The sequence below is a fragment of the Dama dama genome, chromosome 22 (assembly GCF_033118175.1).
Source record: "Dama dama isolate Ldn47 chromosome 22, ASM3311817v1, whole genome shotgun sequence".
Lineage (NCBI taxonomy): Eukaryota > Metazoa > Chordata > Mammalia > Artiodactyla > Cervidae > Dama > Dama dama.
Window position 1 is genome coordinate 15,367,246 of NC_083702.1, and position 25,897 is coordinate 15,393,142.

The window sequence follows — 25,897 nt, forward strand, 5'->3', positions numbered from 1 at the left end:
ATAGATTCAGATAAGAGTTTAGATGCTGCTGGACTCCTGTGTTGTAGACTATAAATGGTGGAGAAGGAAATGGCAACCCACTCCGGTATTCTTGCCTAGAGAATCCTGTGGACCGAGGAGCCTGGTGGGCTGTTGTCTATAGGGTCGCACAGAGTCGGACACGACTGAAGTGACTTAGCAGCAGCAGCAGACTATAAATGGACGGAGGGGTGTGTGTCCAGGAGAGTAACACTCTCCTGGGACGAACATGTTCCTAAAGTATAGAGGACTTGGACAAGGAGATAAAATGTTGAAAAAAAGATGGTGGGCGTGAAAATAAAAACCTGGAAAACCAATCTAAACCTTCGGCGTGTCAGAGTAACCAACACCTGCCAGGAGGGTGTGACCTTCCTGACAGTTCCCATTGTGACTGAGTTGGATGCCGGCCACGCTGACCTGCAGGGAACTGGGACCAGGCCCCCTGAGAGGAACAGCACAACCGGCTGTGGGCAGCTGGTGGGCAGAGGTGTGTGAGAGGCGATGGTCGGTGACGCTGGCCTTTGCTTCCAACTGCACTTGAAAATCTCCCAATAGCTGTGCAAGACATTATCTCTGGACCTTTGTGGGTTCCTCGTTAATTCATACATAAAATGGCAAACCCCTCCTTCCGTGCCCTCCCTCCCTATTTCCTGTCTCCCTTGTTCTATTTCATGTTTCTTATTAAGTCTGAAACGCTGCACATATGTCAGCTCACTGTCTGTCTCTCCCAGAACGCGGCTCCATGCATTCTGTCTCTTCTTCTCTTCTGGATCGCTAGTCTGAGAACCATGTTTGCACACAGCAGGGGCTCCGTAAATACCAGTGCAGAGTAAGCAAGAGAGAACCGAAGACAAGGAGAGGCATCTTTATAAAGAATGTCTCAGTTTATTACTTTAAACCTGAACCTGCATAAAAGGATGGTTAGTTGCACTGAGCTCAAAGCATCCCCGGGACATGGGCTGGAGACAAGCCCAGGGCTGGACCTTGGCTCCTCAGTTGGGTCCAGAGGCCACAGCCGTCAGCCCGGGCACTTCAGCTGCATCCACTGAGGCTGTGGCGGTGACACAGAGGGTTTTCTCGGGGTGATGCTGGGAAGGGAGGTGAGATCACTTATGATGGGGTGGAAACAGGGCCTGGACTGTGCTGCTCATGGCCCGTGGCCACCAAAATGCGGGGAGGGGACCTGGGTAGGGGGCAGAGCACGGGGCAGGCTCGGGGTGCCTGGGACCCTGGGCTGGAGAGACCCCGTTCTTTCACTGATGGATGCAAAAGGGGGTACCAACCCCCCAAGGGATACAGTTCAAAGAGGACCTAAAAGAAACCCAAGCCGAAGCTTCTGAGAAGCAGCATCATTCCCTTTCCTCCTGCGCACATCCTCCACCTCCTCTCTTGAATCTCTGTCTTCACGACCCTGCGGAAGGACGGACACCCCGCCGTGCGGGCACACAGCCCCGTGGTGGTCTCTGCTGCCCCCATGCCCCAGCTCACACGCTGGTGTGCTGGGACCCCGAGGACACGCTGCTGCCCGGCTGGCTCCGGCCGGAGGGCGCTGGGCTGGCCGCTGGGCTCCTCCTGCTGTGGCGGCCGGTGCTCTGGCTCCTCCGGGCCGGCTCCTCTGTCAGCCTGAGCTTCTCGTGCTCCTCTTTCAGGAAGAAGTCCACAAACAGGCTCTTCTCCCTCTTGATCTGGTCACTGATGTCTGTGGGGATGTCAGGGATCATCCAGTCCACGAGGACACTCAGGAACATCACCAGGTTCTGGGAGAGTTGGGGGAGGGGGTGAGAGGAGAGGCCCCAGCTGGAGGGTTCCGACCTGGGGTGGGTGGGCGGTGGTGATGACACAGACCCAGACCCGGGGCAGGGGGCTCTGGGTTCCTCTGGCTCCTCGGCTGATCTCAGTCATCGGACGAGCATCATGGTCCCTCGGGGCCCCCAGGAGAAGGTAGAGAAGTGACAGGGCCCCCCTCCCATGCACGGCCTGACAGCATCGTGTGTGTGAAAGTCGCTCAGTCGTGTCCAACTCTTTGCGACCCCATGGACTATACAGTATGAAATTCTCCAGGCCAGAACACTGGAGTGGGTAGCCTTTCCCTTCTTAGCCATGCCTTCTCTGCCTCCTCCACTCTTCCTCTCTCTGTCTGCCTCCCACCCCCCATGTCTTGTTCTTGCCTCCAGGCCTCCAGCTCCAAAGCTTTTTTATAAAAAATTATTTACTTATTTTAATTGAAGGATAATTACTTTACAATATTGTGAAGGCCTCTGCCACACATCAACATGAATCGGCCATAGGCATACACGTGACCCGTCCCTCCTGAACTCCTCAGGAAGTGGCCATAAGGCCTGACGGCCCCTCCAGGTCTCTCCCTGGACCAGTGGCCCCTCTCTTCCTCCCAGCTGGCCCTCTGCCCCCCATATCAGAGGTGGACCCTGTTCAGCCATCGCAGCATCTCTGGTCACAGCGCCTGCCTGGACCCTGCCTCCCGCCCGCCTTCCTGGGTTCTGAGGTTGTGTGAACACCTCCAACTGGCTCCTTTCTCCACTCGGGAGGCCATGTCTCCTCCACTAAGGTAGGATGAGGCCCTTTTTCTCTTCCCGGGTGCATTTTCTACTTAAAAGGGTGAATATTTCCCACCGGGAGCCGTGGCACACAGCCCAATTCAAGGCCTTTCCCTGGGTGGAGGACTTGGGTTCCTTCTCCACCTGCCCATCTTATGCTCACACACCCCCTCTCCTTAAACCCGAGGATGGTGACAGTGCAGGAGACACCAGAGCCCTGCCCTCTGTCTTCCAGGCTCTAAATGTGCCTCCAGCTCATTCTGGAACCCACAAGGGCCCAGGAAAGACTTGGGAACCAAGGTTGTCCCCAGGGGCCCCTGGGCATCTCAGGGCATCTGGAGCTGCTGAATCAAGTCCCACACTCGCCTCTTCAACCAAGTTCTCCCAGTGGAGTGGAAGTGACGCCTGACATGCGGTGGTAAAGCAAGGCAGCTCCTGGGGGCGGGGAGCAGCGGGGGACAGGTGAGGATTCTCAGCACACGCCCCCCCCCCCCACTACCACACCGCCCCGTCATCCCCCAGAGCAAGAATGCTTCTTCTCCAGGTGAAAGACTAGCTGGGGGTCTTCCCCACTTCCTGGGCTGGGGGCTGGGTCAGGATACCTTAGGGCCCTCCAGGGACCCGCCTTTGGGGAATACAAAAGCCTGGGGTGGGGCTTATATGTAAGGGATCTGGGCTGGTACCCCAGCTCTGCTCCAAGGCCGGCAGTGGGAGTGGGGGCCTCATGCAGAGAGAATCTTGGTGACACAACTGTAGCTTCAGCTAGTCTGGGAGATAGGAATAGCCAACTTGGGTTTGCTATTCAGCAGGGGTGCCAGGTGGGGCTCTGGGGGCCTTTCCCACCAGGGGTCTCAAACAACACAACAAAGAGGGGGCCGGTGGGAGCTGGAAGGAAGGGTTAGAACTGGAGCCCTTTCTTGAGCGCAGAGACTGGCGGGGGGCAGTGGGGTGGCTGCCTGTCTGCCTTTGGGTTGAGACTCTGCTCTCTCTGCTGAGAGAGTGCTCCCCACTTTCCAGTCTGAGGTTTACGTGGGAATCCTTCTCCACCCTGCACGTTACTCCACATCTGCCTTGCAACCTGACCCTGTGGCCTTTTCTCCTTCTGTGCATCCATCCGTTCATGAAAGCCCTCACCCAGCAGAGGGTCACAGAGCACCCTGAAAACCCGGAGGCAAGGCTGTCTGGATCCCTGAGCCTGGATCCTAACCAGCTGTGCCTAACTTAACTGAACAACTCACCTGGAAGATTATGACAAAAGCCAGACGTGCAGACAGAACGGCCCAGTACTGCTTGGAAAACTCATATGGGTTTGGGGCCCACGGCGGCTCCCGGTAATCCTTAAACCTGCCCAGAGAGGAAGGCGATGTGAAGACTGGGAGGAGATGGAGGGAAGGAGGTACCTCTCCGGCTATCACCTCAGAAGTCAGAGCAGCAGGCAGGGCCTTGGCTCTTAGACCTAGGGAGTGGGGGCAGAGGTAAGGAACCCAGGGCCCAACCAACAACGTCCAAAAAAGTCCAAACTCCAAAAGAGCCAATGTCAGCCTCAAAGTATCTTTCTCACTCTCTCCAACATCTCCAGAAATTTCCTTTGGATTCTCCTTCTAATGTGTGTGTGTGTGTGTGTGTGTGTGCACGTGCACACACATGCATGTGTCTCTGTGTGTGCTCAGTCATGTCTCTTTTGTGACCCCATGGACTGTAGCTCATTGGGCTCCTCTGTCCACGGAATTTTCCAGGCAAGATTATTGGAATGGGTTGCCATGAGGGGTCCAGGAATCATGAGGGGAACTCAGGACAGGGGATCCATCTGGGGTCCACTAGCCTGTGGGCTCTGAGAGCGGCGGGGAACACACAGATACCCGGCAGAGTACTCCGAGGCCCAGGACTCAGTGAAGATGCAGAGGCCAGCAGAGTTCAGGGGTCCTCCCCAGCCTGGTCTGCTCTGGGACCCTGGCCATAAGAGGGGCTGGCCTCGTTTGACAGCTGATTCAGACCAAAGCTGAAGGCTGAGTGGATTTGGGGGAGCAGTGGTAATGGTCACAGTTGGGCAGTAGCCCCCTCTTTTAACTGCCCATCTTGATCATCTGCCCATGTTGTTGAAGGCTTCCCCAGTGACTCAGCGGTAAAGAATCCTCTTGCAATGCTGGAGATGCAAGAGACATGGGTTCGATGGCTGGGTTGGGAAGCTCCCCTGGAGGAGGAAATGGCAACCTACTCCAGTATTCTTGCCTGGAAAATTCCATGGACAGAGGAGCCTGGTGGGGTACTGTCCATGGGGTTGCAAAGAGTCAAACACAACTGAGCAACTGCACACACACACACACACACACACACACACACACACACACACAAAGTTTGAAAAACAAAATGTCAGTGCCTGCCTCGAGCTCAGACCATGGAGAGGTCTAGGGCTTGTCTGAGCTGTTGCCTTCCCCCCTCCCCCCGCTTCCCATCCTGAGATGACTCATGTTAAAAATGGCTTATTTTCTCAGAATCACTTTTTTTCTAAGCCTGGAAAAATGGCAAGAGCTGGTACAGAAGATTTATGCCCCTTCATGGAACTGTTTTCTCCATGGAATTCAACAAATCTTCGATGCTCAGTGAAAGCAAAACAAGCCCCGGGCTGAAGCATGAGGTGGGGTAGCATCAGGCCACTAGGAGGGTGCAGGGACGCTGAGGAAGGCGGGGAGGGTTGGGGGCACCCAGAAGGAAAAACAAGCATATACTGAACGTGTCCACCCCTGACAAGGAACTTTTCTAAAGCTTCTTCACTTAAGAACAAGATCCACGGGCAGGCATGGGTATCCCCGTGTAACCCAGGAGTGAACTGAGGCTCAGAGAAGTTCAGTGCCTGGCCAGACAGGGGTGGATTCAAGGTGAGAATCCCAGTCTGCCTGAATCCAGGCTTTCCTCCATTGTTGGGAAGCTCCTGGCCACCAGCTGCGGTTTGGGGTAGGGGATTCTGCTGTGTGTGCTCTCTGAACCCTTCCCTGTCCTGAATGAACCCATGGTTCTAAAAGATTCACACAGAAGCATGGGGGCTTTCAATGGTCCAAGAAGATATGACCCAAGAAGATCCCCTCCCAAGAGGGGAGAAGAGGAAAAAGGGAAGATGAAAAGAGATGCAGGCAAAAGGGCCGAAAAAGTCATAGCGGGAGAGTCAGCCACAGCAAGAGGCAAATGGAGAGATGGAGGCTGAACGTCTGACTGGGGCTGGGCAAGAGGCCAGGAGCCGCTCCCTCCCACCCGCTCCCCTCTTCCGACAGCTGATCACAGCTGTTGCAGGCTTGGTTTGACATCCGGATGAGAAGCAAAGCTAACTGCAGCCCAGCAAAGCACCACAGGGTTCATCCTCGCCATCCGTGGCTGAGGACAGAATCAAGACCAGCTCCAGACCACGCCTACTCGTGGGAGAGGGCGAGGGTGTGGCCAAGGGAATAAGGTCATCTTGGGTGGGGAAAAAAACTCAGTCTTGCCCACCCTCCTGCTCTGCCCCTCAAATCCCAGGCAGACAGGAATCTGTCTTGCTTTTCTCAAGACAGATTCCTGGAAGAGGGCTGCTGTACACCCCTGCCCCCACCCCCACTTTTGACCATGGGGAAGATCCCCCCAGGTCCAGTCTGATCCTGCCACCACAGTCAAAGTCACTCCCACTTGTTTTCTAGTTCCATCGATGAAGGAACAGCTGCTCACTGACCTCAATAAGACAGCCATCGCTCACCCCTCTCTTTTTCCAGTCTGCAAAGAATCCATAAATAATCTAATTCTGGTCCCACTTCTGCTACTAACTCACCACAGCGTTTGGAAATGTCACTTTACCCTCCCTGAGTGTCCAAAACATGTTTTGAATCTGGCAGGCACATCCATCTCATCAAGGGTCTGGGGAAAGATTAACACAGAGATCTGTCCAGAAAGCTCGATTCGCAGTCCCGCTGTGCCAGTGGACTAAGGGCGCTTTGTCAGGAACTACAGGGCCAGCACTGCCCAGAAAAGAGCAGTGCGCAATTTAATGATTTGTGCATCTGTTCACATTTCTCTTTGCAAAGCTAACTTTAAATAAAAACTGTGACCTGGAGTAAGCAATGCATTTTACATTCATGCACACATGCATATGTATCACAGAAATAAAAATCACACAGAACACACTCATCCATGCTGTATCCCATGCTCTGATACTCTTTTATTCTCTGCTGTCCTCGCCTCTCCTAGTCTTTAAAATGCTGCTCATGATACATAAGCCATTTCCCAACTGATGAACCATGATTCACAGTTTGAAGAACACTGATTCCAGTAAGCCTCTGCCACCAGGTAAATGATTGCTCATTTACATTCCAATATAAGTTCAGATTTCATAATTTAAAAATAATTCACCCTAAGAAGTCAAGTGGGTGCTGGAGAAGACTCTTGAGAGTCCCTTGGACTGCAAGGAGATCAAACCAGTCAATCTTAAAGGAAATCAATCCTGAATATTCATTAGAAGGACTGATGCTGAAGCTGAAACCAATACTTTGGCCACATGATGTGAAGAGCAGACTCACTGGAAAAGACCCTGATGCTGGGGAAGATTGAAGGCAAAAGGAGAAGAGGGTAGTAGAGGATGAGATGGTTGGATGGCATCACTGACTCAATGGACATGAGTTTGAGCGAACTCTGGGAGATAGTGAAGAACAGGGAAGCCTGGAGTGCTGCAGTCCATGGGGTTGCAAAGAGTTAGACACGGCTTAGCGACTGAACAACAACGACAAAAGTTCAGATTTCAGGATTTAAAAAAAAATTCATCCTAAGAATTCAAGTGTATTAAATGTTTTCACTGAGTAATCAGAAGACACTAATTAAACAAAGAGATCATTAGTTTTAAGACTAGACATGTCCAGAAAAGACAGAGTGGCTATTGAACTTAATTGTGGCCAACCCAGTGACAGAGGTCTGTTTCACTTTCAAGCCCAGTGCAGAGAACAGCATTGGCAAAAGCATGGGGAGTCAGCAGATGAAGGCTTGATCCCACCCCCACTGTTTCACTTCTCTGTCCTCTAGCAAGTTACCTAAGGACCTGATGGCTGGGGTCCTCATCTGTGAAACATGGACGTTCCATCTCACAAAGTTGGAATGAAGACCACTCAGCGCACTGCCAGACATGTCAGAGGACCCAGTACATCGGAGCTGTTCTTTCTCCTTTAACTGAAGGTGACTTAAGAAGTACACCTCTTCTGTTAAAAGAGGATGAAGCAGGTACACCGCTGCTCCCAGTTCCTCCTGGCTTTCCGGGAAGATTTCTGAGCACAGCTCAGATGTCCTGAGTTTCCCATGATACTGAGATTAACCAAATAGAGCTGATGCCCAACTGCAGGGAGCTTCTCTCAGGTTCTCAGTCCAGGTAAAGGCACAAAGCAGGCCAGCATCAGGCTGATGGGCAGGAGAGCTTCTGTTCCATTCCCATCAGCTCTGATGCTTCCCAAAGTCATCCCCTTTCCCCTGGTTTTGAGAGCTCTGGGTCTCCCAAAGTCCCACTGGGTGGCCCAGTGCTGGGTGAACCCCATACGTGCTCACTTCCTGCATCTGCTGGCCGGGGCTGAAGCTCGGGGTTATAATTTTAGGAACAGTTCCCAGATCTCACCCTCATCCCTTCAGTCTTCCTTTATTTTCTTTGAGCCTTAACATCGAGTTTGAGAGTTCCCTGGAGTCCTGTAGTAAGGAGAGTCTTCCAATAATGAAACAACTAGAGTGTCTAAAACTGGACTGGAGCGGCTGGGCCCCTTACTAATTTTAAGAACCCGAGAAAGTTTTTCCACGTTGCTGGACCTCATCATTCTAACTTCATGGAGCCAACAAAATGTGCATCACTGGTACATAGAAGGTGGACACAGGACAGCTTTCTCAACCCACCATGAACAAAGGAATGTGAGTATGTGTGTGTGTGTGTGTATTTACAGTGAATGTCAAAGGAAAACAGTGAGCAGTAAATAAGACGGCTCGTGTGAGTGTGATTTCTGGAGGCAGAAATGGACACAACAGGTTCTTCTGGGAGAGAATGACTGGGGCGGGGGCTGAGAAAAGAGTCTTTTCCTTTACATATATCTATACATACATATACATATATATATATACGCATACATCTATAAAGAATGACTTTTATCACAAAACAGTTCTTAATTGCAAAAGAAGGATGCAGGACTTCCTAGGGGGTCCAGTGGTTAGGAATCTGCCTGCCAATGCAGGGGACACAGGTTCGATCCCTGGTCCAGGAAGATTCCACATGCTGCGGGGCAAATAAGCCCATGCTCCACAACTTCTGAGCCTGTGCTTTTAGAGCCACGAGCTGCAGTTACTGAGCCCACGTGCCACAACTACTGTTTGTTGCTCCACAGCAAGAGAAGCCATGGCAACGAGAAGCCTGCGCACCACAGCTAGAGAGTAGCCCATGCTAGCTGCAACTAGAGAGCCTGCACAAAGCAATGAAGACCCAGCACAGCCAAAAATAAATAAAATATTTTTTAAAAAAGATTCAATTAATGGCAATATTCAGTGACCCAAATATGTTTTCACATTGAGCTTCCAGGAGCCAAATCACAGTGTTAAGAGAAGCAAACTCACAAACATTAAGTAAAAGAGGTACAAAAATCAACACTAACTCTTCACTTTAAAAATGCATTCATTTCACCTAGATTGTTCTAACACTGTGAAATAATCACATTGAGTTGAATGTATACATGACCTAAAGGAATAAGGTTCCTATTAACTCAAAACATAGTTCATTATTAGAAAAAGAACCTGTGAAGTATCTTAAAAAGTTCTACAAATTCATTTTTATGTTAATACATGGGAAAATGACTGAGAAAGGGTCGAACAAATGTGTCACCAGGGTTACAGTTGGAAAGATGCCCAGGGCTGGGCAGGGCTGTGTGGATGTGGGACAGAGTTGGAGAGGTTGCCTGTAATGTTTAGAACTTTCACAGGAATAAATTCATATATTACACATGTCGCTCACTATTGATTTTTTGCATGAAGTAGAAAAGAAGGTTTGGAGGTGATTTATTCCAAGTCCCCACTTTTACAGATGGGGAAACTGAGGTGCAGGCAGGGAGGAGAGGCTCCTGGCTCAGATGCCCCCCTCCCACCCTCACTTGCAGGGTGACCTTGACAGTGCCACAGGTCATCACAACACAGAATCGCTGCAGCTGCTGACATAATAAACCAAGGGGTTGGTCCTCGACATTCAGAAATGGCTTTTTTTTTGGGGGGGGGCACTCCCTGTAGCATATGGGCTCTTAGCTTCTTGACCAGGGATGGAAACCACTCCCCCTGCAGTGCAAGTGATGAGTCTTAACCACTGGACCACCAGGGAAGCCCTGGAAATGGCTTTTTTTAAAAATTATTTATTTTTAATGGAAGAATAACTGCTTTACAGTATTGGTTTGACATCTGCCATACATCAACGTGAATCAGCCATAGGTATACCTACATCCCCTCCCTCTTGAGCCTTCCTCCCACCTCCCACCTCCCACCCCTCTAGGTTGTTACAGAGCCTGGTTTGAGTTCCCTGAGTCACACAGAAAATTCCCACTGGCTGTCAATTTACATATCGTACTGTGGATGCTTCCACGCTGCTCTCTCCATTTGTCCCACCCTCTCCTTCCTCCCCACTGCCCTTGTCCATAAGTCTCCCGCTGCCCTCATCCATAAGTCTGTCCTCTATGTCTGCATCTCCACTGCTGCCCTACAAAATAGCTTCATCAGTACCATCTTTCTACATTCCATATATATGTGAAACAGCTTTCTAAAATGATCTTTTAGTCATTATACATCAATTAGTTAATGCATTTCTCAACCTCAAACAGTGGTATATAAAAATAAAATTTAATAGTCCCATGGGAAAGTAATGTTTTAATGCTGAACAAGATGGCACACAACATTTTCACACCACCCGAGCTGCTTACAAATGTCTTTAGAAATTTTCCCTTCAACAAGGGGAAACAGCCTAGCCCACTAGGAACTAAGCAGGCCCAAGTTGATCTAGTGGCTGATAAAGATAAGCAGAGGTACCCAGAAAGCTGGCTTTCCTTCTGGTCTTGGCCAGCAGCAGAGGAGAGGCAGCCAGGCCCCAGAAGGAACTTGCAGGACCCTGGGACAGGAGAGAACTTGAATCCTACAGACAAACCCGCAAGCATCACCCAAGGATGCTGTTTGTGGATACTCAGCATCTCCAAACAGACCCAATGGGTTGCCCAAGCTCAGGTGGGTTCCTTGAGCTCTGAGACCCCAGTTCCTGCCCTGCTGACCTCTCTACTCTCCTCCCACTGAGCCAGAAGACTGAGCCACCATCCAACCTGAAGGACACAGGGGCCCCTCGACCCTGTTAAACAGGCCACTAAGCATGCCCACAGACTGACGTCATGGGGCTGTTTATTGAGCAGCCCTGTGCAGTCAGTTAAATGGCCAAGGCAGACATGGCTCCAAAAATGCTGGGAACGCATCTTGAATGGGCAGTCGGAGACTTGTCCTAACTTTTACTGCTATTTTTAAGATACCTCTATCCTTGGCAAGGCTGGGCTGGAGCCCGAGACCTCAGTTTTATTTGACCACATTTATCTCCGGAGGTCATGAAAAACTAAGAATAAGAAGGGTCATTGAGTTCCCAACGCTATTTGCCAGAAAATCAGGACAAATTTCATTTCCCACCACGGAAGCAGTTCTAAACGCTGGCTTCGGGGCTAGCTCTGACGTTGTCTGTGTTTCTGTGTTTCCTACAGTCTCCCTAACTCTCCATCTTCTTATTTTTTCATTTCTCTTTCTGACAGTCACTGACAAATCCTAGCTTACAAGGACATCAGTAATTTATGTCTCTACTTCCTAAATTTCCAGAAACTTTGGCAAGCCAGCGCAGTCCCCACGGCATGCGGTGAGCAGGACCCACCTGGGGTGGGTAGAGATTTCCATCAGCACTCCTCATCCTTCTAGAAAAGGCAGCCCGCACGGTATACCCATTTGGGATGGTGTGTGTCTAGATGATACGCTGACCCCCTCTCCAGACATCTGTTTTATACTTCAGAGCAGAGCGGCCCCTTATTTCCAATGTAACCTGCTGCTCTTCACAGCACAGTCAGAGATGACACCAGTGAAAAGTCCCTTCGATCCCCGCAGTGGCTCCCAGTGCTAGAGAGGAGTCCGCATACCTCCCGTGCCTGCCTGGTCTCTGTCTCCTAGTTCAACCCCCTTATTCCATCTCTGACCACTGAGCACAATCCAGCCCCTCTGAGTGGGACACCCCGTCCTCCCTGGACCCCCTGCACCACCTGATAACCCCTTCCTGCCCATCACTGCTCCTCTCACCCTGCTCACCACCCAGGCCACCTTGGTCCCTCCTGGGAGGGAGCAGATTCAACAGGATTCTCCCTCTGGCCACTCCTGCACTGGACACTGAGGTCCAGGTTAGGTGCATGGCCTCTTCCTTCAGGGCTAGGAGAGTGTCCTGCAGCCTCCCAATTGCAATCACAGAAGCTCGATTCTCATTGCTTACTCATCTCATTCATCTAGACTTCTTGAGGGAGGCAGCATCTTGTTCCCTATTATATCATCGATGCCAAGCCTATCATAAAGCCTCAAAAACAGATGCACAATGAGGACTTCCCTAGTGGTGTGGTAGTTAAGAATCTACCTGCCAATGCAGGGGACATGGATTTGAGCCCTGGTCCTGGAAGATCCCACTTGCTACTCGGCAACTAAGCCCATGTGCCACCATCATCGAGCCCACGTGCCACAGTGACTGAAGTCCGTGCATCTACAACCTGTGCCCCACAATGAAAAGTAGCGCCCACTCCCCACAACTAGAGAAAGCCCATGTGCAGCAGTGAAGACCCAGCACAGCCAAAAACAAATAAAGTATTAAAAAACAGGTGCACAATGATCCTATGATCCCGGTTGGTACGGAGTAAGATCAAACCAAACTCTTTGAGTTCGATCTATTTTCTGCAGATACATTTTCTTGACAGAAATATAGAATGCACTTCCTACACACACACCTAGTTTTAATTCCTCCACTCTACGGACCACACACGAGCCATGGTCCCCTCTACTTTCATTGGAGAGAAGAGTTATCAGGGCTTTATGGCTTCTTGGAAAGTCCAGTGACTCTGACAGTGGACACAGCAAAGCTCAATGCCATTCAGGTGTGCTAATAATGCCTGGTCTCCTGGGCACCTGTTGTTTTGGCTGAGCTGCATCTGTTCATCGTGACTTCAGATCTCAGAGGAGGAGGGAATGACCCCCTACTCTGAGACCATGTGCTTTAGATGGAGATCATTTCACCTCCCACTCCCAACCCCCAACAGCACCAAAGACCATGGAAAGCATCACATTCTTCTGGCTGCAGTGATTGGTTCTGGGTAGGAAGCATGCGCTGATCCCAACCAACAAGCTACAGCAAGACTTCTGCTGATATGGTTGGGAAAGAGGTAGAAGGCTTGTTTCCCACTGGATTTGGACCCAGCATAATATAGGTCTACAGTTTACTTGAAACTACAGTCACCATTGACTATAGTAGAGTTGGAAGATGGAGCAAGATTTGGTTTGGGCAGACTGAATCAAGTCTACTCAACTAGAACTACCCTCAACTTTCAATACGGAGGCATTAAAGTCCCTTTGTGTTTAAGCCAGTTCAATCCACTGGAAAATATATTCAGAGGGTCACTGGAAGATCTGATGATCAAGGGCAAGGTCCCTCTAGATAGACCTTCCAGACCAACTTCTAGAAGGTCTATATGTGCTTCTAGACCAACCAAAGGAACAGTGTTAGCGTTGGCTTCCCCAGGCAACAAATCACACTTGTGCTGTTCACAGCTGTGAATAGGGGTTGAGGCTTGCGTTCTTGAACAAATGTCCGTCTTATTTCAGGATCTGTCACTGGAAACCTCTTAGAAAGTTGAAGACTTTTCTAGGATCACAGAGGCTTCTGCTGGCTCCTCTGGTTGCCGAGCATGGGCTCTAGGGAATGCAGGCTCCGTAGCTGTGGTTGTGGCTCACATGTTCTAGAGCACAGGCTCAGTAGCTGTGGCTTAGATGCCCCGTGGCATGTGGGATCTCAGTTCCTGAACTAGAGATCCAACCTGTGTTCCCCACACTGGCAGGTAGATTCTTAACCACTGGACTACCAGGGAAGTCCCCGTGTTCTATTTGTTTACATACAAGAGGTATGATCTTGGATTGAGTCCTCCATGGACCATCACTTAACCAAGGTACAAAAGGGTTAGAGAATTTATTCCCCCTCTGCTTTTATTTTTTTCCTCTTTCTTTGCCCTTCTCAGATAAGTAGTGGAGAGTTCTCTGCTTCTTGGCTTCAGTGATCCCTGTGCTGTCAGACTACAATCATGACTTTAACCGGGTCCTCTTGGGAATTCCAGCTACTCTCTCCAGAAGTTAGATGGAAATTCCCCCCTTAGATTTCTTACCATCATTCAACATGCAGCATGACTGGGACCAAATTCATCACATGGACAGTAAAATCAGATTCTCTTAGCATCTTCCCCATCCCTGTCAACAGACCCACAATTTCCCAGTCTTCTGACATCATCCCAAACTTCGGAATCATCCTGACTCAGGCTGTCTCAGTCCTCTGGTCCCCAGCTTTGTAAGGTATGACATTAAGTAACTCATCTTCTCCCTCACTCCAAATTTCTTCCACATTTCTGTTCCAGGCCTTCCACGGCTCATGTCTGAATGGTATAGCACCTCAGCCGCCCTCCTTGAGTTTCCTCAATTCTAACTCATCTTTCGTTCTGAGACCAGATTAATTTTCCTAAGCCTACACTTCATCCTCTATCTGGCCCTATAGAAGTCCATAACTTCCTACTGCATCACCTTAAAATTCTTGTAAGACTTCAAGGTTTCTCAGTATCTACTTCATCCTACCTATTCAAGTCCAACAACACTTTGGCTTACACTACCCGAGGAGTTGCTCTATATATTGTATTTCCTATATAATTCCCTATGTTTACCTCCCAAACACTCTACTCGCAGACTCTTACCAGCTAGCCCCTAAGCATTTATCAAATACCCCGGGTTCATCCCCACCCCCATGACCTGGCTCGCACTGACTCTATACCTATGATATGCTTTTTGCCCTACAACTCCTCATGGCTCCTCCAAGAAGCCTACCCTTTCCATTCCAGCCTCTACTGTCCCCCCTCTCCTCCAAACACCCATGAGGCTCATGGTCTGTACTAGACATAATCACTGAACAATGTGCAATGTCCTAGAGAGTTCTGTTTTCTTCCCAACCAGATCATAAACCAGACCTTCCCTGGATGGTAAGAATGAACCTATATACCTTTTTGTCTACTCCACAGTGTCTAGCAAAAGGCACTCAATAAATGTTGGTTGATTCATTTAGAGAACAAGCTTGTGGTTGCCAGGGGGAAGGATAGAGGGAAGGCATAGTCAGGGAGTTTGGGATGGACATGGACACACTGTTATATTTAAAATGGATCACCAGCAAGGACCTACTGTATAGCACAAGGAACTCTGCACAATGTTATGTGCAGCCTGGATGGGAAAGGAGTTTGGGGAGAATGGATATGTGTATAAGTATGGCTGAGTCTCTCTGCCGTCCATCTGAAACTATCACAGCATTGTTAATCATCTGTACCCCAAAACAAAATTAAAAGTTTAAAAAAAATTAAGTGTTGAAACCTTCCAGTTAAAACAATATTGGTTGATTCATTGAAATTGATTTCTTGGGATCTGGGGTTTGGGGGTAGGAGACAGAGGCTAAGAAGAAGGATAATTCTAGGTCATCTAGATAATTCTAGAAGAAGATGCAATTCTAGGTCATCTGGAGAGTTGCTTGGACTTGCCGCTTCCAGTCCTCCACCGCCCTCCAGCTCGCGATCACCTTACCTGCAGAACTGAACCTCCTGTTCAAACTGGGAGTTCTCGGGCTGCGTTCCCTCCTTCAGCTGGCTGACGTTGAAAAAGGAGAGGGTGTGGTTGACAAAGCCATGCAGAGTCCCATTGTGACTGTAGGAGTACTGATACACCAGGCGGGGGATGAAGTCAGAGGTGACGGCGATGACAAAAGCCTGGGGGTAGAAGCAGAAGCACCTGAGGAACGGTCAGGACGGACACCGTCCAGGCGGCACAGGTCCATCTGACTAAGAGACTGCCCCCCTCCTGGGCTCCCCATCCAGAGGTGCTGCTCTGACTAATAGAATCCTTGTCCCTGAGCTCATGGTGCCGACCTACCTGGCTTTTCCATCTTTGACACGTGGAAGGAAACCACTGACTGTCAAGAGAGTGAATTATGACCACCGAAGCAAAGGATGCTAAGCCAGTTTGGACCATTTGGTGACAGAGGGCATAAACATCTCTGAGATATTTGAACTGATGCTGGCATTGGCCACACCAAAGAGGAGTGGATGAGGTTTCCCTGGTGGCTCAGTGGTGAAGAATCTGCCTGCCAATGCAGGAGACATGGGTTCAATTCCTGGTCCAGGAAGGTCCGACAAGTCACAGAGCAACTAAGCCCATGCGCCCCAACTACTAAGCCTGGGCTCTACAGCCCAGGAGCTGCAACTACTGAGCCCGCATGCAGCAACTACTGAAGCCTGAGTGCCCTAGAGCCCGTGCTCTGCGACAAGAGAAGTCACTACAATGAGAAGCCCATGCACCACAACTAGAGAGTAGCCACCAGTCGTTGCAACTACAGAAAAGTTCCACAGAAACAAAGACCCAGCACATTTGAAAATAAATAAATAAATAAAACTATTTTTTAAAAAAAGGAGCGGAAGACTTTCTGAGAAAATTATCAATCGTAATGAGTGTGTGCGTGCTAAGTTGCTTCAGTTATGTCTGACTCTTTGCGACCCTATGGACTGTAGCCCGCCAGGCTCCTCTGTCCATGGGGATTCTCCAGGCAAGAATACTGGAGTGGGTTGCCATGCCCTCCTCCAGGGGATCTTCCCAAGCCAGGGATCAAAAGTGCGTCTCTTATATCTCCTGCATTGGCAGGCGGGTTCTTTACCACTAGTGCCACCTGGGAAGTCCAGAGGGCTGCTTAAATGTGATGGGCAAGGACATCGAATGGTACACTTGCCCCTGAGTGACAGCAGAAAACCAGGAACACCACGGCTATGGTTCCACAGGGAACCTCAGTTTCACCACTCTCAGCGCCTTTCATCCTGTCATATGATGGAAGTCACTCGAAAAAGTAAGACACCAAGGGAGAGGAATAGGTCTTGCTGGATGAAACGCACACACCCGACCTTGCCCCGGGTGTATCCAAGTCCTCTATAAATGTCTGCGGAGCAAGCCAAATGACAAATGAATGATTGCCTGTTTAAATGCAGGAGGACTTTCTGCAAAGAAAATCTTAAATCTTTTTGGCAGGTGTTTATACTGTCCCCGGCACCAACAATTAAAGTTCTTTCAAAAAATGCAGTTTAGGCATTGTTTTCTAAATATATATGTGAGTGTGCGGGGCCACAGCCATATGCGACAGTGAGAAACATACTTCTAATAATCACAGCTGCAATTAACAGAGCATGGACCAGACATACCTTCATCATCTCTTTTGATTTCTAGGATGATATGATTTGGTGAGACTCTGATTCGCCCCCATTTTTTAACAAATAAGAAGGGCAGGGAAGTAAAACTTCTATCTTTCTGTTGTGTAGCTGAAAAGTGCTTGGTACTCAAGGGCTTTTTTCCAGAAGCATGTGTGCTCAGTCGTGTCTGACTCTTTGCAACCCCATGGAATGCAGCCTGCCAGGCTCCTCTGTCCATGGAATTCTCCAGGCAAGAATACTAGAGTGGGTTGCCATTCCCTTGTCCAAGAGATCTTTCCAACCCAGGGGTCAAACCTGCATCTCTTGCATCTCCTGCCTTGGCAGGCAGATTCTTTACCACTGAGCCAGCTGGGAAGCCACTAGCACTAGCAACTGCTTCTTTTCTAGAAGCCTCAACTCCAAAGCAGCTATTGATCTATTTTCCAAAAGGCACCTGATTTCTCAGCCTTGAGACCTGCACTTCCTACATCAAACATCCCATGTGTGATGGGCTGATCCTCTCTGCACACCTCATGTCACTTTATGTGTTCTTAGTGGGGAGCCTGGACAGTCAGGGCTTCTCTCCCAAGAGAACAGGGGCCGCGACTTTCTTGCTATGGGCTGAGCTGACTGATCTGGACTTGGGAGATGGAAGCAGAGACCTTGCCTGGCCACCGTCTGTAAGGAACACAGACGCCAAAGGAGCTGTTGGCTTGGGTCCAGCAGGATTTCCTCTGAAACCTGGACATGTCTGGCAAGGCAGTTAAGGAGGTCAGAGCAGGCAGGACCTCTCTTCTTCTATGTCCTATCTTAAGCAAGCAGGGCCAGAGTCCACAGGGATAATTAAGACTTCACACTGACAACTTGGAGGAACGGTAATTAGGAACTGCAGCCTGGGCGATGCTCCAGGTATTGTTCAGCTCCGGAGTAGAAAAAGAAAGGGAAGAGATGGATAGATATGGGGAATTCTTTCCTCGTGATTCTTGGCTCCGAAGAAAGATCTGATCTGGATTCTTAAGGCCGAGGTATGCATTCTGGTGGGTAATTACCTTTCTTTCTCTTAGCGAAATGAATGACAAAGCTGCAGGGCTCTGGCGACAGCCTGATGCGTAAGAAGGCATGTACTCACTCTTAACCGGAGGGGCTAAACGGCAACCCACTTAAGTATTCTTGCCTGGGAAATCCCATGAACAGAGGAACCTGGCAGGCTACAGTCCATAGAGTCACAAAGAGTCAGGCACGACTTAGCAAGTAAACAATAAGAACAACGACAACTGTATTAATTAGAGCTCCCAATGGAAGAAGCTGGGAGGTAACAGAACTGGTTTCCTGCCCTGAAGACCTCAGCTCCCCTGGAACGCCCTTCCCACAGAGAAAGGGTGTGAGGAACGCAAGCACTTACGTTGATGATAACAGAGAATTTGCCGATGCCGGAGAGGATATCAAACCAGATCCCTGTTAAGACAGAAAGAGAAGGGCGTCTGGCTCCCTCCCGCCCCCAGCCCAGTGATGACAAGGCCGCAGCCAGAGTGACGCTTTGCAGGCAAGTTACCAGTGGAGCTCTGCCGGGGCCCCCAGGGACGGGCTTGTCTGGAAAGGCTTAGGGGCAGCCCTGTCTGCAAACCTGGGGGCGTGTGTGTGTGTGTGTGTGTGTGTGTGTGTGTGTGTGTGAGTCATGTGACCTCCCAGCACCTGAGAAGAAGAGGATGAGGGGCTCAGGGGGGCTGATGAAGCAAGAGACGCCCCAGTATCCTGGATGCCTGACATGGTGGGAGGGGGGCGGCCTGGGAGACAGGGGGAGGGGCGGAGGGAGGGGATGGGGAGGAGCCGCGTGGCCTCTGGGCAGGGAACGTACCGATATCCTTGGTCCTCACAGCATCTGGCCGTCTCAGCTCCGTAACGAACTTCTTCGCATCCAGGCGCACTTCAATGACATTGTTGAGGAGGGCGAACACAGGTGCCAGAGGAAAGGAGGCCACGAAGAGGGTGACGAAGCCAAACTGGATGACTACGAGAGAGCGCGGCACGAGAGGTGGCGGGGGTGAGGTGTATTTTGCCCGGCAGCCCTGGGCCCTGTCTTTTCTGACCCGGATCTCTTGTCCTCCTTGGGCTCAGGCTCCCTCTCTGACCTGCCCCACAGAGGGGGCATCTCTCTCAGCACCTTCAGGCCTAGCTGGTCAGGGCCATCACTTGGGTGCAAAGCTCTGTTTAGGTGAGAAGACCTGAGGAAAGGAAAAATCTCGACTCCTTCCTTTCCATCACCTTCTATCTCCAGTCACTAATTCTGCTCATTGAACTCAGAAGTTAACAAACTTCTTCAGCAAAGGTCTAGATAGTAAATTTTTTTTTAATGGAACCTTAGTTGATTTACAATATTGTGTTAGGTATACAGCAAAGGGATTCAGATATACATATATGTTGGTGGTAGTTTAGTGGCTCAGTCGTGTCCAACTCTTGCAACCCCGTGGACTGTAGCCCACCAGGCTCCTCTCGTCCATGGGATTCTCCAGGCAAGAATATTGGAGTGGATCACCATTTCCTTCTCCAGAGGATCTTCCTGACCCAGGAATCAAACCCAGGTCTCCTGCATTGCAGGCAGATTCTTTACTGACTGAGTTACGAGGGAAGCCCATACATATATATGTACATGTACATGTATTTGTATTTATACATATATATACACACATATAATTTTTAAGATTCTTTTCCATTATAGGGTATTACAAGATGTTGGATAGAGTCCCCCGTGCTCTACAGGAAGATCTTATTAGTTATCTATTTTACATATAGCAGTTTGTATCTGCTATATACAATGCCAAACTCCTAATTTACCCCTCCCCTGACTCTCCTTTGATAAGTTTCTATGTCTGAGAGTCTGTTTCTGTTCTGTAAATAAGTTCATTTGTAGCATTTATTTAAGTGTTCCTGATGTGGACCAATTTAAAAAAATCTTTACTGAATTTGTTACAATATTGCTTCTGTTTTATGTTTTGGTTTTTTGGCTGCAAGGCATGTGGGATCTTAAGCTTCCCCACCAGGGATCAAACCTCCACCCCCTGCATTGGAAGGTGAAGTTTTAACCACACTGGACTGCCAGGGGAGTCCCTGTATTACTTTTTAGATTTGACATATGAGATATATAATATTTGCTTTCTCTGGATGATTCACTTCACTTAGTATGATCATCTCGAGGTCCATCTATGGTGCTGCCAATGGCAATATTTCATGCTTTTTTATGGCTGAGCAGATAGTAACTATTTTTGCATGGTCTGGTCATATGACTTAACTCTGCCTTTGCAGAGTGAAAACAGCTGGAGCCAAACATGGACCAACGGGCTTGGTTATATTCCAATAAAACTTTATTTACAAAAGCGGTAAATAAAGTGGGCTGGATTCATTTGCTGACCCTTGATGTAACTTGAAAACTATGTCCTACTGTAGCACAGGAAACTATATTCAATTTACTGTCATAAGCTATGATGGGAAAATATGAATATATATTATATTTTATTTACATATAAAACTGAATCACTGTGCTGTACAGCAGAAACTAAAACAAAATTATAAATCAACAACACTTCAATAAAGTAAACTTTTAGAAAAATCTCCCAAAGTTGGCCACTTCTTGCCCTATCTGTAGTCACTGCCTTATTTAGAAAGTAGATTCATTCATCACACGCGTACCGAGAGCTCACTGAATGTCAGGCATGGTGCCAAGTATTTAAGGAGATAAAGGTCTGGACCTGCCTTCAAGGAGTTCGGTGTGAAGCAGAAGACAGAAATGTACGAAGATGTGCAAGGAAACTCTATGTACGCCAAGAGAGAAAGAAGAATGTACTAGACAAAGTGGAGACCGGAAGAAGAGAGCTCAAGCCTGCTCAGGGTGGGGACCGTGGGGAGTCTCCATATGGACATGGAAGCTTAGATTTGAAGGATGTGCTGTCCCTGCAGACAGAATGCATTAAAGACAGAGCAGCCCCCCTCCAATCCCCTCCAGAATCAGTGCGGGCAGAGGAGTGGAGGCAGCCTGTGCAAGTCAGATGGCTGTAAGGAGTCCAGGCCCCCATCACGTCTCCCTGGACAATTGCAACCACCTCCTCCTACCTGCTTTCCTTGTCATGGGAGACCCCAGTTCGATTCCTGGGTTGGGAAGATCTCTTGGAGAAGGGAATAGGTTACCCACTCCAGTATTCCTGGGCTTCCCTGGTGGCTCAGACGGTAAAGGATCTGCCTGCAATGTGGGAGACATGGGTTCGATCCCCGGGAAGGGAAGATCCCCTGGAGGAGGGCATGGCAACCACTCCAATCTTCTTGCCTGGAGAATCCCCATGGACAGAGGAGCATGGCGGGCTATAGTCCACAGAGTCTCAAAGAGTCGGACACGACTGAGCGACTAAGCACACACACTACATCCGTCCAGCCCCAAGTCTCCAGGAATCCAAGAACATCGCCTAACCTACTCACAAGCCTTCCTGTTGGCTCCTCTCTGTTACTGGATAGAATTCAGATTCCCTGTCTCAGGACATAGGTATTGGATCATCTTACCTCTCTAGCCAACCTCCCAGCACTCCCACAGCCATGATGCTTCTGCCTTCCAGGACCCCGAGCTCCTCACCTCTGGATTTCCCCCTGAACCCATCAGCATCTCCCTTCGCTGGCACACAAGCACTCATTCTCCAGCTGGCAAAAGTCTATGCATCCCCAAGAACAGTCAAATGCTATCTCCTTGGAGAAGTCCGTCCCGCCTCTAACAAAGTGGCTGCTCTGTTATAGCTGCCACTGTGCGCTGCCGTGATTGATCTATCTGTGTGCCTTTATCTCCTGAAGGCAGAGCTCCATCCCTTGGAGGGGCTCAGTACAGATTTGCTGATGCAAAGTTAGACCTGAGTCTCAAGAAAGTCAGTCTAATAAGACCTCCCTAGGGCTTCCCTGGTGGCTCAGTGGTATAGAATCTGCCTGTTGATGCAGAAGACATGGGTTCAATCCCTGGTCTGGGAAGATCCCACATGCCGTGGAGCAACTAAGCTCACACATAACTACTGAGCCTGTGCTCTAGAACCTGAGAGCTGCAACTACTGAAGCCTAGAGCCTGTGCTCCCCAACAAGAGAAGCCCCAGTGAGAAGCCCATATACCGCAACTAGAGAGTAGCCCTTGCTCGCCACAACTAGAGAAAAACCACACAGCAATAAAGACCCAGCACAGACAAAAATATATAAAATTATTTAAAAAAAAACCTCCCTATTTAAAAAGTATTTTATTTATTAACTTATTCGGCTGCACCAGGTCTTCATCGCAACATGCAGGATCTTTAATTGAGGCATACGAGCTCTTAGTTGCAGCTTCTGGAATCTAGTTCTCTGACTAGGAGTTGAACCTGGGCACCCTACATTGGGAATGTGGAGTCTAGTCTTAGCCATTGGACCACCAAGAGTTCCCTAATTATTAAGGCAAGTTATTAACCAGTTACAAATTGAGAATAATAAAAATACCCACCCAGGAGGTTGACAAAAGGGTAAATAATATTGCATACATAAAGTGCTCACAACAACGTCTGTCACTTAGTAACTGTTCAGCGATACCTGTCCTGTGCATTCTTCATTATTACTGGAGTACAGATGGCTGCAATGTATCCTGCCTACGTGTACCTTAAACAGACACATACTTAAGGTACAAACACTGAAGGAGAGTCGGAGGCCTCACCTCCAGCCCTGGATGTGTTTTTCAGTAGCCCCAGGTCCTTAGGCAATTCTCCCTGTTCCATTGGGCTTCTGCATCTTCATGTTCAAATTGAAGAAACCACTTTAAATCCCCTTCAGTTCTGATTTGCTGTGGTGCTGTGATTGCCATTCTCTTGGAGAACCTTCAAGGTTCTAGGATATCCACGAAAAGAAAGAAAAACCAGGGGCTCCCCTGGTGACTCGGTGGTAAAGAATCCTCCTGCCAGTGCAGGACATGGGTTCAATCTCTGATCCCAGAAGATCTCACATGCCTCAGAGCAACTAAGCCCATGTGCCACAATTACTGAGTCTCTTCTCTAGAGCCCAGGAGCCGCAGCTACTGAGCCTACAGGCCCCAGAGCCCGCATTCTGCAACTAGAAGCCACCGCAATGAGAGACCTGAGCACCTCAATGAAAATTTAGCCTTCAATCGCTGCAACTAGAGAAAATCCCACGTAGCAATGCAGACCTGGCACAGCCAAAAGTAAATTTATTAATTAAAAAAAAAAAAGAAGAAAAACCAGGATCCAAACTTAAATCAACAAATGAAATAAAAATGAAGCAGAAGTTTCGAGACAGAGAGAATGCACAGAACTTCACCAGGACATCTGTTTTGGTCTGGCAGTTTGCTTGGGCCCCGGTCAAGGGCTGTGGCTCTCCCTGACCTGGTGTGCTACCCTAGCCATGGTCCATGATGCCCAGGGGATTCCCCACAGGCCCTAGGAGACCAACAGCTGCCAGATGGTGGCAAGACATACCAGAAGGCACAGATTTGTCAAGGTCAGGTCCTTGAGATGAACAACTGCCTGGCTAGTTAGCCGGCTGAAAGTGAAAGTGAAGTCCTCAGCTGTGTCTGACTCTTTGTGACCCCATGAACTGTAGCCTGGCAGGCTCCTCCATCCATGGGATTTTCAAGGCAAGAGTACTGGAGTGGGTTGCCATTTCCTCCTCCAGGAGAAGAAATCTTCCAAAGCAAGCTTTGGGAGCCAGCTTCAAACGCAGGGTCTATCATATCCCTTAACTCAGGCTTTGCTGAGGAATTCACTTTAGAGTCAGGGGTGGGGTGAGGGCAAGTAGAGAGTGAAGTGGGGTAGAATTAACAAGGAAAGCAAAACAGATGTCAGACTAGTTTTCCGAAGCCTGTAAAATGCATGTTTGTATTTAAGTATATAGATGAATCTGTCCTTATTCCTGGGGCTCTAAGTTGGTCTCCTTGGTTCTAATGAGCTCAGGTCTATAAACGGGTGATGTTTGTATGAGTGACTTCCTCTAACAGAACTGCTTAAACTCTGATGGGGAAGAAATGGGGTGGGTTACGTCTAAGAGCCTATAAACTGATACAGGCTGTCCTCTCCACACTCATGCAAATGGCACTCAGAAATCCACTGTTCTTCCTTCCAGGATCTTAGGAAAAATTAGGGCTCTCCACTTCCTCGGCTTCCTCCCTCATGAATTCCCAAGGCAGACTTGAGCCCTCTCCTCTGAGGGGGCTGCCCTGATCTTTGCATCTTCTCTTTCACCAGCTCTCCATCACAGGGAGTCTCAGTCCTAGATCTTGGGTCTCCTCAGTGCTAAAAGTGCCCAGAAATGATCCCAGCCCCACACTGGGTCTCTCCTCTTGCCTTTTCCAGGCATGTCTGTATGTTTTACACCGAACAACCTTAAGAAGGTGAACTCAGCAAAGGCCAGTGACGCCACCACCCTGTCCCTCCTCTGACGCTTCTCCAGGGTGTCCTGGGGCCAAGAGAAACCACAGTCAGAATACGTTCCACGGCCACAGGTGTTACCGGCTTGGACCGGGTACACGGCCCATTTCCAGGAATCCACTTAGAGAGGCAGGAACAAAGAGGAAGCTTTGTTTCATCTTGGGGAGAGGAAAAAAATGTATAAAACCATAAACCTCTGGCATACAAATGTCAATTCCAAGACTTGCTTTTTGTTGTCGGAGATCTACACTCCGTATCAGATGGGCGGCCTTCGGGGGTCACTTCATAGGACACAGCATACCAGCCTTCACCAACACCAAGATTGGCTTCTAAAAATAGCCAGCCTCCGCAAGGCTCAAAGCAGGCCGGAAATCCTCAGCACTCTGCATAATAGAAGCCAGGCTGGCTCCACCAATAACAGATTAGACCTGGGCCAAGCCAATTAGGGAGGAATTCATAAGTTGATTTTCAACAAAATCTTTACAAAGCCTGCTGGCAAGTGCTCCAGAGACACCTAGCTGAAAGCTAAGAGACTGGAAAGCCTCCTAAGCACAAACCCCAGCAACCAGTCTCCTTTGAAAATATGCAGCTGCAGCCCTGTGCTGCCTGATGCAATTAAAATCTTGGCCTTGATTATCTGGGCTTAGGTTAAAATAACAAGGAGGAGTGGATTACACTCAACATTGTCCAGGAAGGACATTTCAGGACGATCAGCTTAAGGAATAGTGTATCAAGTGGGATAGAGTGGACCCGCCAGGACTGGTGGAAAAGCTCTTGATGGAACACACGTTGTTTTTCATTTACTCAAAATTCTTCAGTGAACATATCTACCCTTCCATCACACATGCACACACACCCTCACACAGGATACCGCCCAGATCTTTGGTATGGCATTCAAGACCTTTCAGATATGACCCTGAGTTAGTTTTGCAGATGCACGTGCTCCCCACCCACGCTCTAAGCTGACACTGAGCCACGGCGCTTGGAGACCGAATCTGCCAGCTTGCCAAGCGTTTCAAAACCATTCGGACTTCCCTACATTCACCACATTGCCCATATTCCTGAGCCTTGGTACATGCCACGGCAATCTATCATTTTCCTCCTCTTCCTGTCTGTTGGATGGATTACCATTTCTATTTCAGGTTCCACTGAACCTACTCCGTGAAGGGTCTCCCCCGCTCCACTCCCCATCCCTCCAGGCAGAACTGGGAGCCGGGGCACCTCTCCTCCCCGTTCCCATGATGCCCTGCACACGTCCCTCTCCCTGTTTATCAGACTTGCACCGGAACCACAAGTCAGATAATCTCCTTTGAGACTATGGACGTTTTTGACTCTTCCGCGGCCCCGCCATTTTGTGTGGCGTCCT

At 49.2% G+C, this 25,897-nt stretch overlaps 1 protein-coding gene across 1 annotated transcript in view; it reads right to left on the reverse strand.

Moving 5' to 3' along the window:
• Positions 1–959: 959 nt before the first annotated feature.
• The window catches only part of ANO2 (anoctamin 2), a 340,921-nt gene continuing 315,983 nt past the window's right edge, over positions 960–25,897 (reverse strand). The window contains exons 21-25 of the mRNA XM_061124073.1: positions 18,963–19,115; positions 18,510–18,562; positions 15,462–15,643; positions 3,812–3,917; positions 960–1,775 (exon numbers count right to left, since the gene is read on the reverse strand). Coding sequence (XP_060980056.1) covers positions 1,503–1,775; positions 3,812–3,917; positions 15,462–15,643; positions 18,510–18,562; positions 18,963–19,115 — 767 coding nt within the window. The 3' untranslated portion in view covers positions 960–1,502. The remainder of the gene's footprint in view (positions 1,776–3,811; positions 3,918–15,461; positions 15,644–18,509; positions 18,563–18,962; positions 19,116–25,897) is intronic.